Here is a 14097-nt window from a genome sequence, read left to right on the forward strand (position 1 = left end):
TTTACTTATATTCCATTATCGTTTGTTGTCTGCTACAAATAATTTGAGGGCTGTGATAAAAAAAAATCCTTCCAGTTGTGAAGTTTGTGGTGTGATATGGATTTTGTTCGTGGAAAAAAAATAGTAGTGCTGCAGATATTCACTGACAACTGTGTAAGGTTTATGGGCCTAACATGATGCGTAACAGTAAAGTTATGCAATGGTGTCATTTGTTTAGGAAAGAACACAACAATTTACGATCAAGAGTGCAGTGGCCGACCAAGTATGGTGACAGATGATTTGGTGAAAGAGGGAACATGAAATTAATTATGGTTCCTTGTTGAAGAAAATTAACAAGAAAGATCCCTTTTCTGTCCCAGAAGACAGTAGTCATCATATTTTTTTTGACCGGTGGGCAGTGGCATATTTAGGTATTTCCCGCCCCTAGGCCCACAGAAAGTGCCGCCCCTCATGACCTGCCCATAGGCAGGTCATTATCCCAACCTCCAGTGACTGAAATTGCCGTAGAATCCCACTTGCTTCACATCGCGTAACTTTCTTCTGGGTGGTGTCATTTTCAATTACGGAAATAATTTCCACTTTGTGTGGCATCATCATCACGAGCTGACCAACGAGTAGGCGAAGGACGTTTGATTACTTTTGCAGAAGCTTTCTTAGAACACCAGCGATGTATTGAAGATGTGAAAAATACATACAGTTTCTGAAGGATATCAAAAAATGCATAGGAGTATGGACAGGATTCGGCAGCATACCAATTAGAGACAGAGAATGTCTAGAGCACGGTATGAATTCTGCCAATGGATTTATTTCAAGAATTCTTGCTTGTAATCCTATGTACTTGTTTGACATGTTACTAGCATTATCATATGCCTGCCCTCTGCAATTTGCTATGTCAATTCCAAGCTCGTTTAGTGAAGTCAAAGCCGCCTCTTGGAGCTCTTCAGATTTGTGACTTACATTAAGAATGAAACCCAAGAAACGCTCCACAGGAGTTCCATGTTCTTTCACATATCGTACAAGGAAGGACAGCTGATCAAAATGAGACAAGTCTGGTATTGAGTCAACACTTATGGAATAGTACTTATCTATTTTAAGTTCTTCCACAATAAATTTGATTACTTTCTAGCCCATTATTTTAATAAATTCCTCATACGTGGCAAAGGAAAGATAGGAAACAAAACCTTTTCCTTTTATCCCGCTTTTGGCAATGTGCTCAGCAAGAAGGGATCAAATTCACTAATAACAACAATACAGTAACTAACCGTGCATGTGTCTCGGTCTGTATAGTTATGCAGAATCTGATTACATGCCAATATGCTTGCAGACTAAACTTACAATGAGGAAAAGAAAAATATTTCTCTACTTGTGAATAGATGCAGCATTTAAGGAACATGTTATGATTACAAAAATGAGAGCCTATGTTGTCCCCCTTTTTTAAATTTTATTGATATATGTACTATACATTGGGTCCTTTCTAAGGAATCACGTGGTACCTCTAAAACACAAAGGAATTGCCTCAGGGTCAAGCCAAAACCAGCATGGCAAAGTCTTTTAAATCTCACTTCTCTTAAAGCATTAGGAATATTTATTTTTTTTGCTGCACCACTTAAACTATTAGATTAAGTTAAACATGTCTTAATCAAGAAGTGATCTCAAAGGTGTACTATAATGACTACAGATTTGCAATCGTGACCTATAACACAATCTATTTTCTCTCGCTTAGATTCGTGTCTTTTTGCAAGTGGTGCATCGGATTCTAATACTCAGACACTCGGATTAAAGATAGCAAAGGTTTATTTGACACATTAATACAATTTACAATACAAAGAAACTCAATCCAAAACTTCAACAATGTTAATCAGAGAAAATTATAGGTATCCTCATTAAGTAAGGACACCAAGAAGCAACATCAATATGTTATTTCACGAACTGACAAAACTTGACTGCAATATTCACATTAATCTTCATATCATATTACATTATTCAGACTAAACCTTCTTAATACTTTCAAAAACATACACATTAGTTTAACCATATAGGAGTTACCTCACTGTGTTCTAATATCGAGGTGCTACAGTCCTGTCTTAATTATATATGAAAGTCCTCAATTTCCCTTAATCTCATTTATAACATCTTAATTTTCTTATAAACATTATATAGACAAAAAATTTTCAATGTTACCGTACACACTGGTTCTTCATACTTGTTCCTTTAACTTCTGGCTGCTGTTCTCTGATCGATCTCCCTTCCGATTCATTTAGTCGGTGCTGTGGCATGAATTCCTCTGGTCAAAGACAAGTCCACACGATCCCAGCATAACTAGCCAACTCCAGATATAACGATGGCGTAAGGCGATTCTGCTTCCGTGAGGCCTGTTGCCTAGATGCTGAGCCCTTTCCATGGATTGCCCGTCAGTCGAACAGAGATGTGTTCTTTCATCATACGATTAGGAGCGCGCGGTCCTTCCAGCTTGTAAGCGGCACATGCTGTTACCGCCCTTGGGATTCCTAACAGAACTATTTGCTGATCCTTCGTCCAAGCACACCTGGACAGAGATGCTCCTCCGTGCAACTCTCTATCCACCAGAATACACGAGACTACCAGCCAAGAGAGAAGAGGAGAAAAAAAAAAAGCCATCTGGTGGTGGTGGGGGGGGGGTAACCCTTTTACATCATCTCCCCTATCGGCAATCACCATAACTCACATAGCTCACCTAACATGTATAATTTCTCCAACGTGGGTCTCGTTTCGTATCGTTTGTTTTTTCTGACCACTCGCTTCTGCACACGCCATTGGCATGCGGCTACCTGGGGGCTACCTTTCTTACCGTCAGCGTGCCCGCGCACTTTGAATTTTTGTTCACAGCAGCTTAATGCAAGTCATACTACATTGTATTATCAATTCTAACAAAATATTATTAATTTATAACGTATTATACAATCAAGTAAGTATTCCTTCCTTGAAATATTCCCAATCTTTTTTCTTTATAATAATGTAATCTATATTTTACCAGTTGCATATAGCACATACCTAGAAGCAAGCATATTCCCTACAAGGCTTTTCCTGTTAAACAATGATAAAATTGGAATTCTTATGGATCTCAATTTATCAAAGTTTAACACCTTGAAATTTCCACCACCCCTCAAAATTTGCTGCTCTAGGCCCGGGCCTATACCTAAATACGCCACTGCCGGTGGGGCCTTAATTTTTTTGCTTTCAGGGATGATGAATGGCATACTGCATTGATTGTTGTTTTGAATCAACATTTGTGTACAAAATCTACGTTTTGTCACCAGTCACAATATGAGAGGGAAAAAAAAGTTTATCTCCTTCATTTTCATAACACTCCAAACATTTTTGAGGGATTCCACTTGTTGCTGTGTATGTGCATTACTCAGCATATTTGGAACACTTCTGGCACACAATTTCTTATATCCCAGCCTTTCTGTCACAATTGCATAAATGACTGAGCGTGAAACAATGATTCTCATGAATTTTTGTGACCACTCTTTCCACCAAATCATGTGTCACCACACTTGTCCAGCCACTGCCATTTGGCAGTAAATTCTGAATGGACCTTAACTTTCTGGACCCACTTCATAGCTTTTAAACATTGGCTGAAAGGTTTATAGTTGTCATTTAAATTGTGAAGTTTTTTTTTCTTTTTCATGTAGGCTGCTTCCATATGGATATTGGCCCTTTTGAAGAAATGTGGTTCCCAGGAAGTTATCAGAGTAAAACACAGGCTTATTCAAAAGTCATTATTGAATTTATTAGCAGACAATAATGGTAAGTTATGTTATTTAAATTGCAATTCTCAATAAAAATAATGCACTCATTATCACATGTTCCACTACGTAGTTGGTTAGTACAATCCCTTTTTTCAATTCTTATTGTCTTTTACCTATTACTTTTTGCCATTTTTTCCCATCTTGTACAGTCCTCCTTCATTTCATTAAACAACTTTTTGCTCCATTATTTTATTCCATTTCCTTTTGGATTTTTTAATATTTATTTTTGATGCAGTGTAGGGAAAGTATAATCTTCTTCTATAGAAAGTTTTTTCACTTGGTAATGAAGTAAATTATAAGAGACAAGAAATTATATTCTTGTTTTAATCCTATACACAAGTATAAGCTCACTAACTTTGCAGTGTGAATTTGCTTCACAAATAAGCTACTGTATATAGACTGTTGACCACACATCATTTGCCTTAGTATTCCATAATCAAAACACACTTCCCTTAAGATGGGTATATGGCTATGCATTATGCTGCGAAGTGGGTCACTATCGAGATTAGTAAGGTGTCCTCAGTAGGAACTAGATCCAGGCAGATAACACTGTTAAGTCAATTCAAAAGCCATATATTTTCCATATACAAGGAGCAAAAGTGTATAACACTACATTGTTAAAATACCCTGGAGCAGAGATGTACAACATGACAAAATTTCATGCCGGCTGGAGCATTGCCCAGTTAAACAAGACCCCCATTGTTTTTGCCAGGGTGAACAGTGAAAGTCAGCTACTGGAACAAATCTGAAAGCACAAACCAACTCAACATCACCAGAGTTAAAGATTGGTACTATCAACATAAGAAGCCTGAATGGCAAAGAAATGGAGCTAGCTGAGGAATTAGATAAGTACCAGATTGATATAATAGGGATGACTGAAACAAAAAAAGGACAAAAACTGGTGAGATCTTTCTGAGCAATAAATACAAAATTCAGGCAATGACAATCAAGGAAAAGAAGGGGGTAGCCGTAGTATTCAACACTAAATATGAGGCTAGTCTTCTTGAATGGCAGGTAGTCATGTGCATCATGTAGTAGAGTGATGTGGGCAGATATCAGAATGTGAAACTGGACAATGAGACTTATTTGTGCCTATGGTCCTACAGAAGATTCTACTAAGGTAGAAGTGGGGGAATTTTTTGAGGCTTTAGAGAAAGCAACTGACACAATGAAAAAGGAAAAGTTGGTCCTTGTTGGGGATCTAAATAGCAGAGTAGGAAATGATTGTGAGACATACAAAAATATTTTGGGAAAATTTGGAGAAAAGAGCAAAGCTAATAATAATGGCAAATATCTGTTGGATTTCTGCTCAGGACATGGACTGGTTATTATTAACACCATGTTCCAACATAAAAATGTGCACAAATTCACATGGAGAGAAGAGGCAAGGAATAAGAAAAGTCTCATTGACTATGTTATTGTTGATAGTGATGATTTCTCCCTGGTGCAGGACACCAGAGTGTACAGAGGATTTAAAATTGGAAACGATCACTGTTCAGTCTTGAGCAGGATAAAATTGAATTTCATATTGAAAGGAATGACATGTAAGAAAGTTTTAGAGTGAATAAAAGTTGAGTAGCTCTCAGATGTGAACTGTAGACTAAAATACCCAAAGATTATTGAAGAAAAAATGAAACAGTTTGAGAACAAGAATCAAACCTTGGAGATTCAGTGGCAAACCTTGAAGAAAACCCTGATTGATTCAGCTAGAGATGCATGTGGTGAGGTTGTCTGCAAGGATAGAAAAATCAGAACTCCATGGTGGACACAGGAAGTTAAAGAGGCAGTGAAGGAATAGAAGAAAGCATATCAAAAGTTCCTTGCAAATAAGTCAACTTGTGCTCTTAGAGAATACAGAGACAAATATAAGAAAGCTAAACATTGTGTAAAACTAGCTAAACAAAAGTAATGGGAGGACTTTGGCAAGAACATAGAAAATAAATATCAAGAAGGTGGTAAGATATTCTGGAGGTTGTTGAAGAAGCTTAGAAATGGAGTGCTGTAAAAGGAGTTAGAGACGATAAAGGTGACATGAAAATTGGAGAAAAAGATATCCTTGAAGTATGGAGTAATTACTTCGAAAAATTGCTAAATAAAACAACCAATGATAGCACAGTGGTAAAAAACACTCAACAGGCATACAGTCAGGAATACATATCCATACTTGAAGTAGAAAAAGCCATCAAAGACTTGAAATGTGGAAAGACAGCAGGAGTAGATGATATTCGACCAGAAATGCTGAAGTATGGTGGTATAAAAGTCTTACAGTGGCTGCACTGCATAGTTCAGAAGGCCTGGACAGAGGGACTAATTCCTGATGATTTGAGTAGAGCTCTAAATAGTACCCATATATAAAAAGGGAAATAAAACTAAATGTGAGAATTAGAGAGGTATTTCCCTACTGAGTGTTCCAGGCAAGATTTATGCCAGTAAACTTGAGAAACGGTTGAGAATAATTGTGGAAGAAAAGCTTGGTGAGGAACAAGCTGGATTCAGGCTAAATAGAGGCTGTCGGGATCAGATCTTCACTTTACGACAAATTGTTGAGAAAGAATGGGAATATAACAAAGATCTCTATTTAAGTTTTGTCAATCTGGAAAAGGCATACGACTAGGTTCCAAGAGAGAAGCTATTCAATACTCTACAGTTATATGATGTCAATGGGGCATTATATCAAGCAATACTTAGTCTTTATTTGAGTTGTACGTTAGAATTGAAGGAAGTTCAGGAAGATGGTTTAATGTTAAATCTGGTGTGAGACAAGGATGTACATTATCCCCTCTGTTATTCTTGTGTAGAGGCTTAAGTGCTGTGAGGACATTATGTTGGAGGTTTAATGGATTTTTTACAACATTCAAAAAGAATTAAAATAGAATTTAATACTTCCTATATTTCATCCTAGTGACTAGGACAAAATATAGGAAGTATTAAATTCTATTTTAATTATTTTTGAGTGTTGTAAAAAATCCATTAAACCTCCAACATTATCCTCTCTGTTATTCATTATCTATATGTATCACATTATGAAGGAAAGTGGTATTAAATATGATATCAGAATTGGAAATGTTAATGTCAGCTCTTTTCTTTATGCGGACGATGTTATACTTCTAAATAAATCCGCTACAAGTTTGCAAGATTCCCTGACTAAATTAAGTAACTGTTGTAATAGATATGGTATGAAGGTCAGCAATAAAAAGACAAAGACAATGAAAATAGGTAGAATTGTTGAAAATGTCAACTGTGTTTTGAATGGAGAACCTGTGGAACAAGTAAAACATTTCAGCTACTTAGGCACGATTTTTAGTGAAGATAGTAAATTAAATATGGAAATAGACAACAGAATCAACAAAGCTGGTATGGTAGGAAGTCAATTGAATAAATTCATATGGAATAAGAGAGAAATTAGTCGGAACACTAAATTAGCTGTATACAAGACAGTGTTCAAACCAGTTTTAACTTATGGATCTGAGAGCTGGGTCAGAAGTAAAACACTTGACCAAAAACTAGAGACCACAGATATGAGACTCCTGAGAAAGATTAGAGGTGTGAACAGATGGCATCAATGGCAATATCATATTAAAAATGAGGATATCAGGAAAGAACTTGACATTGTCAGCATCCAGGAATGCGTTAGCAGAGTTGATATCAGGTGGTGTGGCTCACTGAACCACACCACCTGATAAGAATGGGCGAGGAAAGATTAGCAAAACTAGTGTTCTCTACCAGGTTGGCAGGAAAATGACCCAGAGGATGACCAAGATATAGGTGGATTGATACGGTACAAAGTGCCTTAGACGATAGAAATATAAGATTTGATAATTATAATATTGGAGTCTTGACAAGTAACAGACTGATTTGGAGGAAAATTGTAGATATGAAGTTAGTAATAATGTAAATTTTTCATGTAGTACTATCATATCCTGTACACCCCTTGAGGGTACATGTCAGGAATTTGATGATGATGATGATGATGATGGAGCAGAAATAGCTATAGAAAATTTTTTCCCTTGTAATCAAGTAAATTATAATAGACAAGGTATTATATTCTGTCTTCTGTCAAACTAAATTGCATGTAAAGATTGAATAACAATGACTGATCCTTGGGGTACACCACTAGTTACTTTTAAATCTTGCACACTGACATCTTAATACACCACTTGTTGATATCTGTTACTCAGCCATTCTCTTATCCAAACCTTTGTGTTTGGATAAGAGAATGTAATTTATAATATACTTTATAATCAAATCTCATATCCTCCAACTTATCCAGTAGCCATCTATGCTGTATTCTTTCAGTAGCTTTAGCAAAGACCATTTATTTATTCTCCTTGTCTAACTCAATAATAACTTTCCCTTAGTAGCTATTTCAATTCATTCTATGTCATTTCTTTCTTTTAAGGTTACACTGTGGTCAGCATTCGTAGTGAAGAATTTATTAAGACAAAAACTCACGTGTTTTTGTAATTACTTATAATTAAGAAAATAACACTATGTTTTGACCTCTGTATCGAGATCATCATCAGGGAAACATACATATGCACATGACACTACAGAAAAGTAAGATAGATCTAAATGCTTTGTTTACCCTAGCCTGACCTCTGGTGAGAAAAAAAAATTCAAAAATAAAAAATAATAATAAATAAAATATATACAAAAATATAAATTAACAAAATAAAATACATTTTTTTATACATAGCCATATAATAATATACAGATGATTAAAAAAAAATCTCTAAATAAATAAAAATAAAGTTTTATAAGGGAACTGCATTAAACACATCCCTGTAGTCCTATTATATTAAGGTTTTCTTATGTTGGGGTTCTGGCATCATGTCTCGATATTGCACTGGTTGCAGATTGGTCCTCCAGATCTTTGGGATTACTAATTCATCACTCTTCATCTAATTCATCTCACAAGCTTCCCTGAACTTCCTTTCAAACCAGATATTGGCACAGTTTAGGGACTTGGTGCCTTTTCATTTGATTCTGTGACATGTCTGAAGTGCATGGTCTGACTAGCCTGTTTTCAGTGGAAGAATTTACTAGCGACTAGACTAGGCAAACTAGACTTCATACACCACATTAAAGAAGGTCTAAAATCCCCCCCTCCAATATAGCTAATAAAATACTGAATGAAACATCCAACATACGAAATTATAATAAATAGCTAAGTTGCAATTTAACCAAAGCAGAAAAATTAGCCCTGAAATCTCTAAAAAATAACCAAGACATTGTTATTACCAAGGCAGATAAAGGCAATTTTACCATTGTCATTGATCAGACAGCATACCTTGAAAAAAAATTAACAAACTGGTATCCAATCATAACATGTACCAATTGGTTAACTACAATGCTACAAACCACATCAAAAATAAGACAACAGACTTAATCAAGTTAGTATCACATGACCAGAGGAAACAATTAAAAATTTGTTATCACATTATGCCCCCGCTCCCAAAATTTATGGGCTGCCTAAAATACACAAAACAAACACACCACTATGACTGATAGTTGAAAGAATCAACAGCCCCAATTATCGCTTAAGCCAAGAAACTAGCAGCTACATCCAAGGAGATGGCAGGTCTTTCTCCTTCCTATATAAAAAAAATACACAACAGTTCATAAACAAAATTAAAAACATGACTCATTGATGAAGATTTATTATTCAGCATTGACATAACTGCCCTTTTCACTAATGTCCCAATCAATGATATTATTCTTCTCATACAGAACACATTTCTGCCCAATATCAGCCTTCTTGGCTCATTTACTTTGTTCTGGGTATTTCATGTGGCAAAATAAGTTCTACCTGCAAAAAAAAAAAGGTACATCCATGGATTCACCACTTTCTTCCATAGCTAACTTTTATATGGAAGACTTGAAGCAACAAGCTCTAGATTCAGCAAGCCCAAAGTCTGGCTCAGATATGATATTTCTTCCATTTAGACCCATGGGTGTGAAACATAATACACTCCTAAGCCATGTGAACAAACAACAAACGTATCCAATTTACCATTGAGACTGAAAACAATAACTCTCTTCCTTTTCTTGACACACTTGTCACACATCTTCCCTCTGGCTGCCTTTCATTCACGGTCTACTGCAAACCTACACACACAGGCCAATACATACATAAAATTTCATACCACTATCCAACACAAAAACTGAAAGTCATCAGCATCCTCACACATAGGGCCATATCAATTTGCTCTAATGAGCACGCACTGAACAAAGAATATCAAATTATTAGGCAAATTTTATAAAAAATGGCTATAACAAAAAAAAAAAATTCAAAAGATCCTCCACAATAATGCCATTAAAAGCAAAAAAGATTACAAGAATGCCATAGCCATACCATACATTAGGGGAATATCAGAAAAAATAGATAGAACACTACATAAATATAACATTAAGGTAACTTTCAAACCTCCTGCAAAATTAATAAGTATACTCAGATCATCCAAAGATCCCCTATCCTACCTTGCCCACTGGGTGGGCAAGGTAGGATAGGGGTTTACAAAATTCAGTGCACCTACAATCTACCCTACATAGGGGAAACAGGGCACACCATCCCAATAAGAAAAGACAAACATAAATGCCACATTAAATTTCCTCCACGATGATAAAACAGGCCTTTCAGACCATGCATTTCAAACATGTCACAGAATCAACTGAAAAGACACCAAATCTGGTTTAAAAGAAAGTTCAAGGAAGCTTGTAAGATGCTGAAACATCATTCAAATCTAAACAAGAATGATGGATTAGTGATCCCAGGGATCTAGAGAACCCATCTGCAACCAGAACATGATGGCTGAACCCCAACACAAGAAAACCTTAATATAAGAGGTACAGATATGTTTAATGCAGTTCCCCTATCAAACTTTATTTTTCTTTATTTAGAAGTTTTTTTTATCATTTATTTATTATTATATGGATATGTACAAAAAATTTATTTCATTTTAATTTATGCTTGTAGGGTAAACAATTAACAAAGCATTTAGATCATCTTACGTTTGTGTAGTGTCATGTAGCTTGTGTCCTGTGCATATGTGTGTTTTCCTGATAATGACCTCTATACAGAGGTCAAAATGTTAAGTGTTATTTTCTTAATTATGAGTAGTTACTCCAACTCTTGTTTTTGTCTCCATAAATTCTTCACTATGAATCATTCTATTTCATGTTTTCCAAACCACAATGATACATCACTATTCACTCTATAGAACTACTGTTAACTTATTGGGCCATCGTTTTAAATAATGTGGGGGCTGTGCAAGTTACCCACCCCTTCCCCATGTGGGAGTAGGATTTTGCATAATTTGTTGAGCCCTGACTATAATATCCCTATGGTGCATTGCATTTTGATTGACTTCTCTTACACCATATAAATTTATTCAGTTGGCTTCCCTCCATATAGTTCTTTTTGTTAATTTGTGAATGAAGAATTTTATGATTATTAATACTTCGTTCATGATTTAACATGGATTGCATTTCCTGAGCTGTTTGCTCCTAAGTAAATTGTAATTTAAACACTTACTGTTATTTGTTCATTGAAATAATAATTCTAAATTTTTTTAGTTATTTATCTTATATAAATTCTTTATATTAACTTGCAAATGTATCCTAAGCGAATTGTAATATATGCATTTTATTTGTTGTTACTGAAAGTGAAAGTATTTCTAAGGGACTCTGTTAATGTGATTTGATTGGCTACTGTCAGAAAACTAAGTTATTTTGAGATAGCGCGTGCCTTAGCATTGAGAACTGTACAACGATCATGTGGGAATTTCGTTGTAAACTGAAAGAGTGGAGAAAAATAAGTTTGGGCGGGAAAGAAAGAGAGGATTTATGAGATATAGGAAGAAGGAACCAGAAGGAAATTGGAGAGAATGTGGGAAGGTCGTGAGATGTGATCTAACCTGGGATCGTATGATGTAACAAAGATTTGGAAACTTGTTCTGATTTTAATGAATCTTACTTTGAACTCATATTTATTTATAGTTTCCTGTCACCTTATAAAGGAATTTACCCGAGTGAAAGGATAATAATATGATCGAGATTTATCATAAGATAGGTTATTACAAGCAAGAAAATACATTTTACAGTCTTAACAAATAAGTTATTGAACTCAGGGATACTATAACTTTTGTGTTGTCTATAGTGAAAGATTATCGAGTGCCTAGAAGTGTTGTAAGAGTTTTCCATAATGTGCATGATGATCATACCGGTAAGAATATCTATTCTATAACTGACATGTGATAGTGTTGCTTATGTCTGGAGAACTTGGTCAGATTTCGTGTTGCTGGAACCAGCTAGTCAAGCTTGAATGAGTGATATTATAAAACATTTTCCTTGTGAAACTAATGTGAGAAACTTCATTGAAGAATTAGTTCGTGTTTGAATGTGTTATCTCACAATGTATATGTAAATGCAAGACTGAACCTTTTAAGAACTATTTTAATCCTCTGATAGATATTGATGATGCCAGCTAAGTGTTTGATAAAATTGAAGTTTGTGATTATTCTATGAGACTAAAAAGAATTACTTTTTAAGTGTTTTGCTGAATATTGTTGTTGTTTAAGGTGAAACTAAGTTGTAATCCTAACAGATGAGAATTGTGAAAGCCTTATATATATGTTCTAGCAGTAAATGATGCACTCAGCTGAATAGAATCTAAATACTTTATAGAATGCATAAATTATTATCTAATTGTATTGATCTTAATAGAGTTCTTGTTTCTTATGTAAAAATAATTTTGTGAGAGAAATAAATATCTTGTTTAACTTGATTCTTGTGCTTGCCTAATTTCAGTTTCATTGCACCGCTCATTAAAATAAGAATCTTGTGGGAAACCCTATGTATAAGTAAGGAAATTTCGGCCTGTAGTAAGTTCACGTTGCTGTTGTGCTAGTTGATGCTTGACTCCTTCACAATAATTGTGTGATTTCAAACATAGAGTGGCACAGTATAATAAAAATTTTCTTTATGTTTGAATGTGGGGTCAACCAACAACTAGCAAATATAAGGTTGGATGAAAGACATAAACCAACAAGCCCTGACTGTAATATCCCTACAGTGCATTGCATTTTGATTGATTTCTCTTACACTGTGTAAATTTATTCAGTTGGCTTCCCTCCATATAGTTCTTTGATGCTTTCAGTTTTTTTGCATGTTCTATGGATTTCATTGTTTACTTTCATACAAAATAGACAGCAGTTAGATGATTTGGTTAACCCTTTTACAGATAACTTTCCTAAGATGCAACCCTTGTGGAGTAACAAATTTCTTAAATGACTGAAAGTTTTATTAAGATTGAAACAATATATAAAAATAGTTTTGTATATTGTTCTTAATTTTTGTGTATCATTGTACAAATTTTTCAGACTTTCTTTAAACTGGATGCTAAATATTTCTTTAGGTAAAAAACACATTATACTGATTAGGAAGCACGGCGTCTTGCGTGTTGTGTTTTTATTATGCCTCTTTTCTAGGTTAGCCAAATTTGCTTTCCACTGCTTAGCCTTTTCACACTTTCATGAAAACTGGACTGCTATTCCTCTTATTGTTGATGATATGGAATTGTAAGGTTGGTAATTCATACCCAGAATTGAACAAAATGTTGTAATTAACTACATTTTATTTTCTTGCTATTAGCATTATAACAAACTATTCCTCTGGTCCCTATGAGTTTGCATGGTTAAAAGTCAGCTGTAGCATTAAAAAAATCATGCATGTTCAGAAAGGAGTGATCCTTTCTGAGTATGCTTTCACAGATAACTTTCCTAAGATGCACAGCCCTTGTGGAGTAGCAAGTTTCTTAAATGACGGAAAATTTTATTTAGATGAATATCCTTTCACTTAGTGATTAGACCATGCCTCCAGATCCACTGACTAAGTATTAAAATACTTTATTACATAACTTGTTATCAGCCTGTAGAATCCCACTGTTGGGCTAAGACTTCCCCCATATTATTCCATTCGAGCACTTCTCGACCAGGTTGGTCCTGCTGTTAGAGTAAGTTCATCTCTCCATCTGGTCTTCTGTCATCCTCTACTTCTCTTTTCCTCTCTATAGCATTTAGTAAGTGGTGAGTTTATCCCATGTATCATCTTGTTTTCTCATCAAGTGTTCTGCCCATTTCCATTTTAGGTATTTTACTGTTCTTATGATGTCAGTGACTTTTGTTTTCTGTCTTATATGTAGGGCTCTTATTTTTTCTATCCTTTTGATGTTTAACATACTTCTTTCCATTGCTCTTTGGCATGTTCTTAGCTTGATTCTTGTTTAGTTGTTAATGACCATGTTTGT

At 35.1% G+C, this 14097-nt stretch overlaps 1 protein-coding gene across 1 annotated transcript in view; it reads left to right on the plus strand.

The window, feature by feature from the left end:
* The window catches only part of LOC150095553 (proteasome adapter and scaffold protein ECM29), a 691438-nt gene that overhangs the window by 357585 nt on the left and 319756 nt on the right, over nt 1-14097 (plus strand). The window contains exon 23 of the mRNA XM_090409825.1: nt 3675-3789. Within this exon, the coding sequence (XP_090265951.1) occupies nt 3675-3789 (115 nt within the window). The remainder of the gene's footprint in view (nt 1-3674; nt 3790-14097) is intronic.

Source organism: Typopeltis vanoorti, chromosome 20 (genome assembly GCF_054136105.1).
Source record: "Typopeltis vanoorti isolate ZY-2024b chromosome 20, IOZ_Tvanoo_1.0, whole genome shotgun sequence".
NCBI lineage: Eukaryota > Metazoa > Arthropoda > Arachnida > Uropygi > Thelyphonidae > Typopeltis > Typopeltis vanoorti.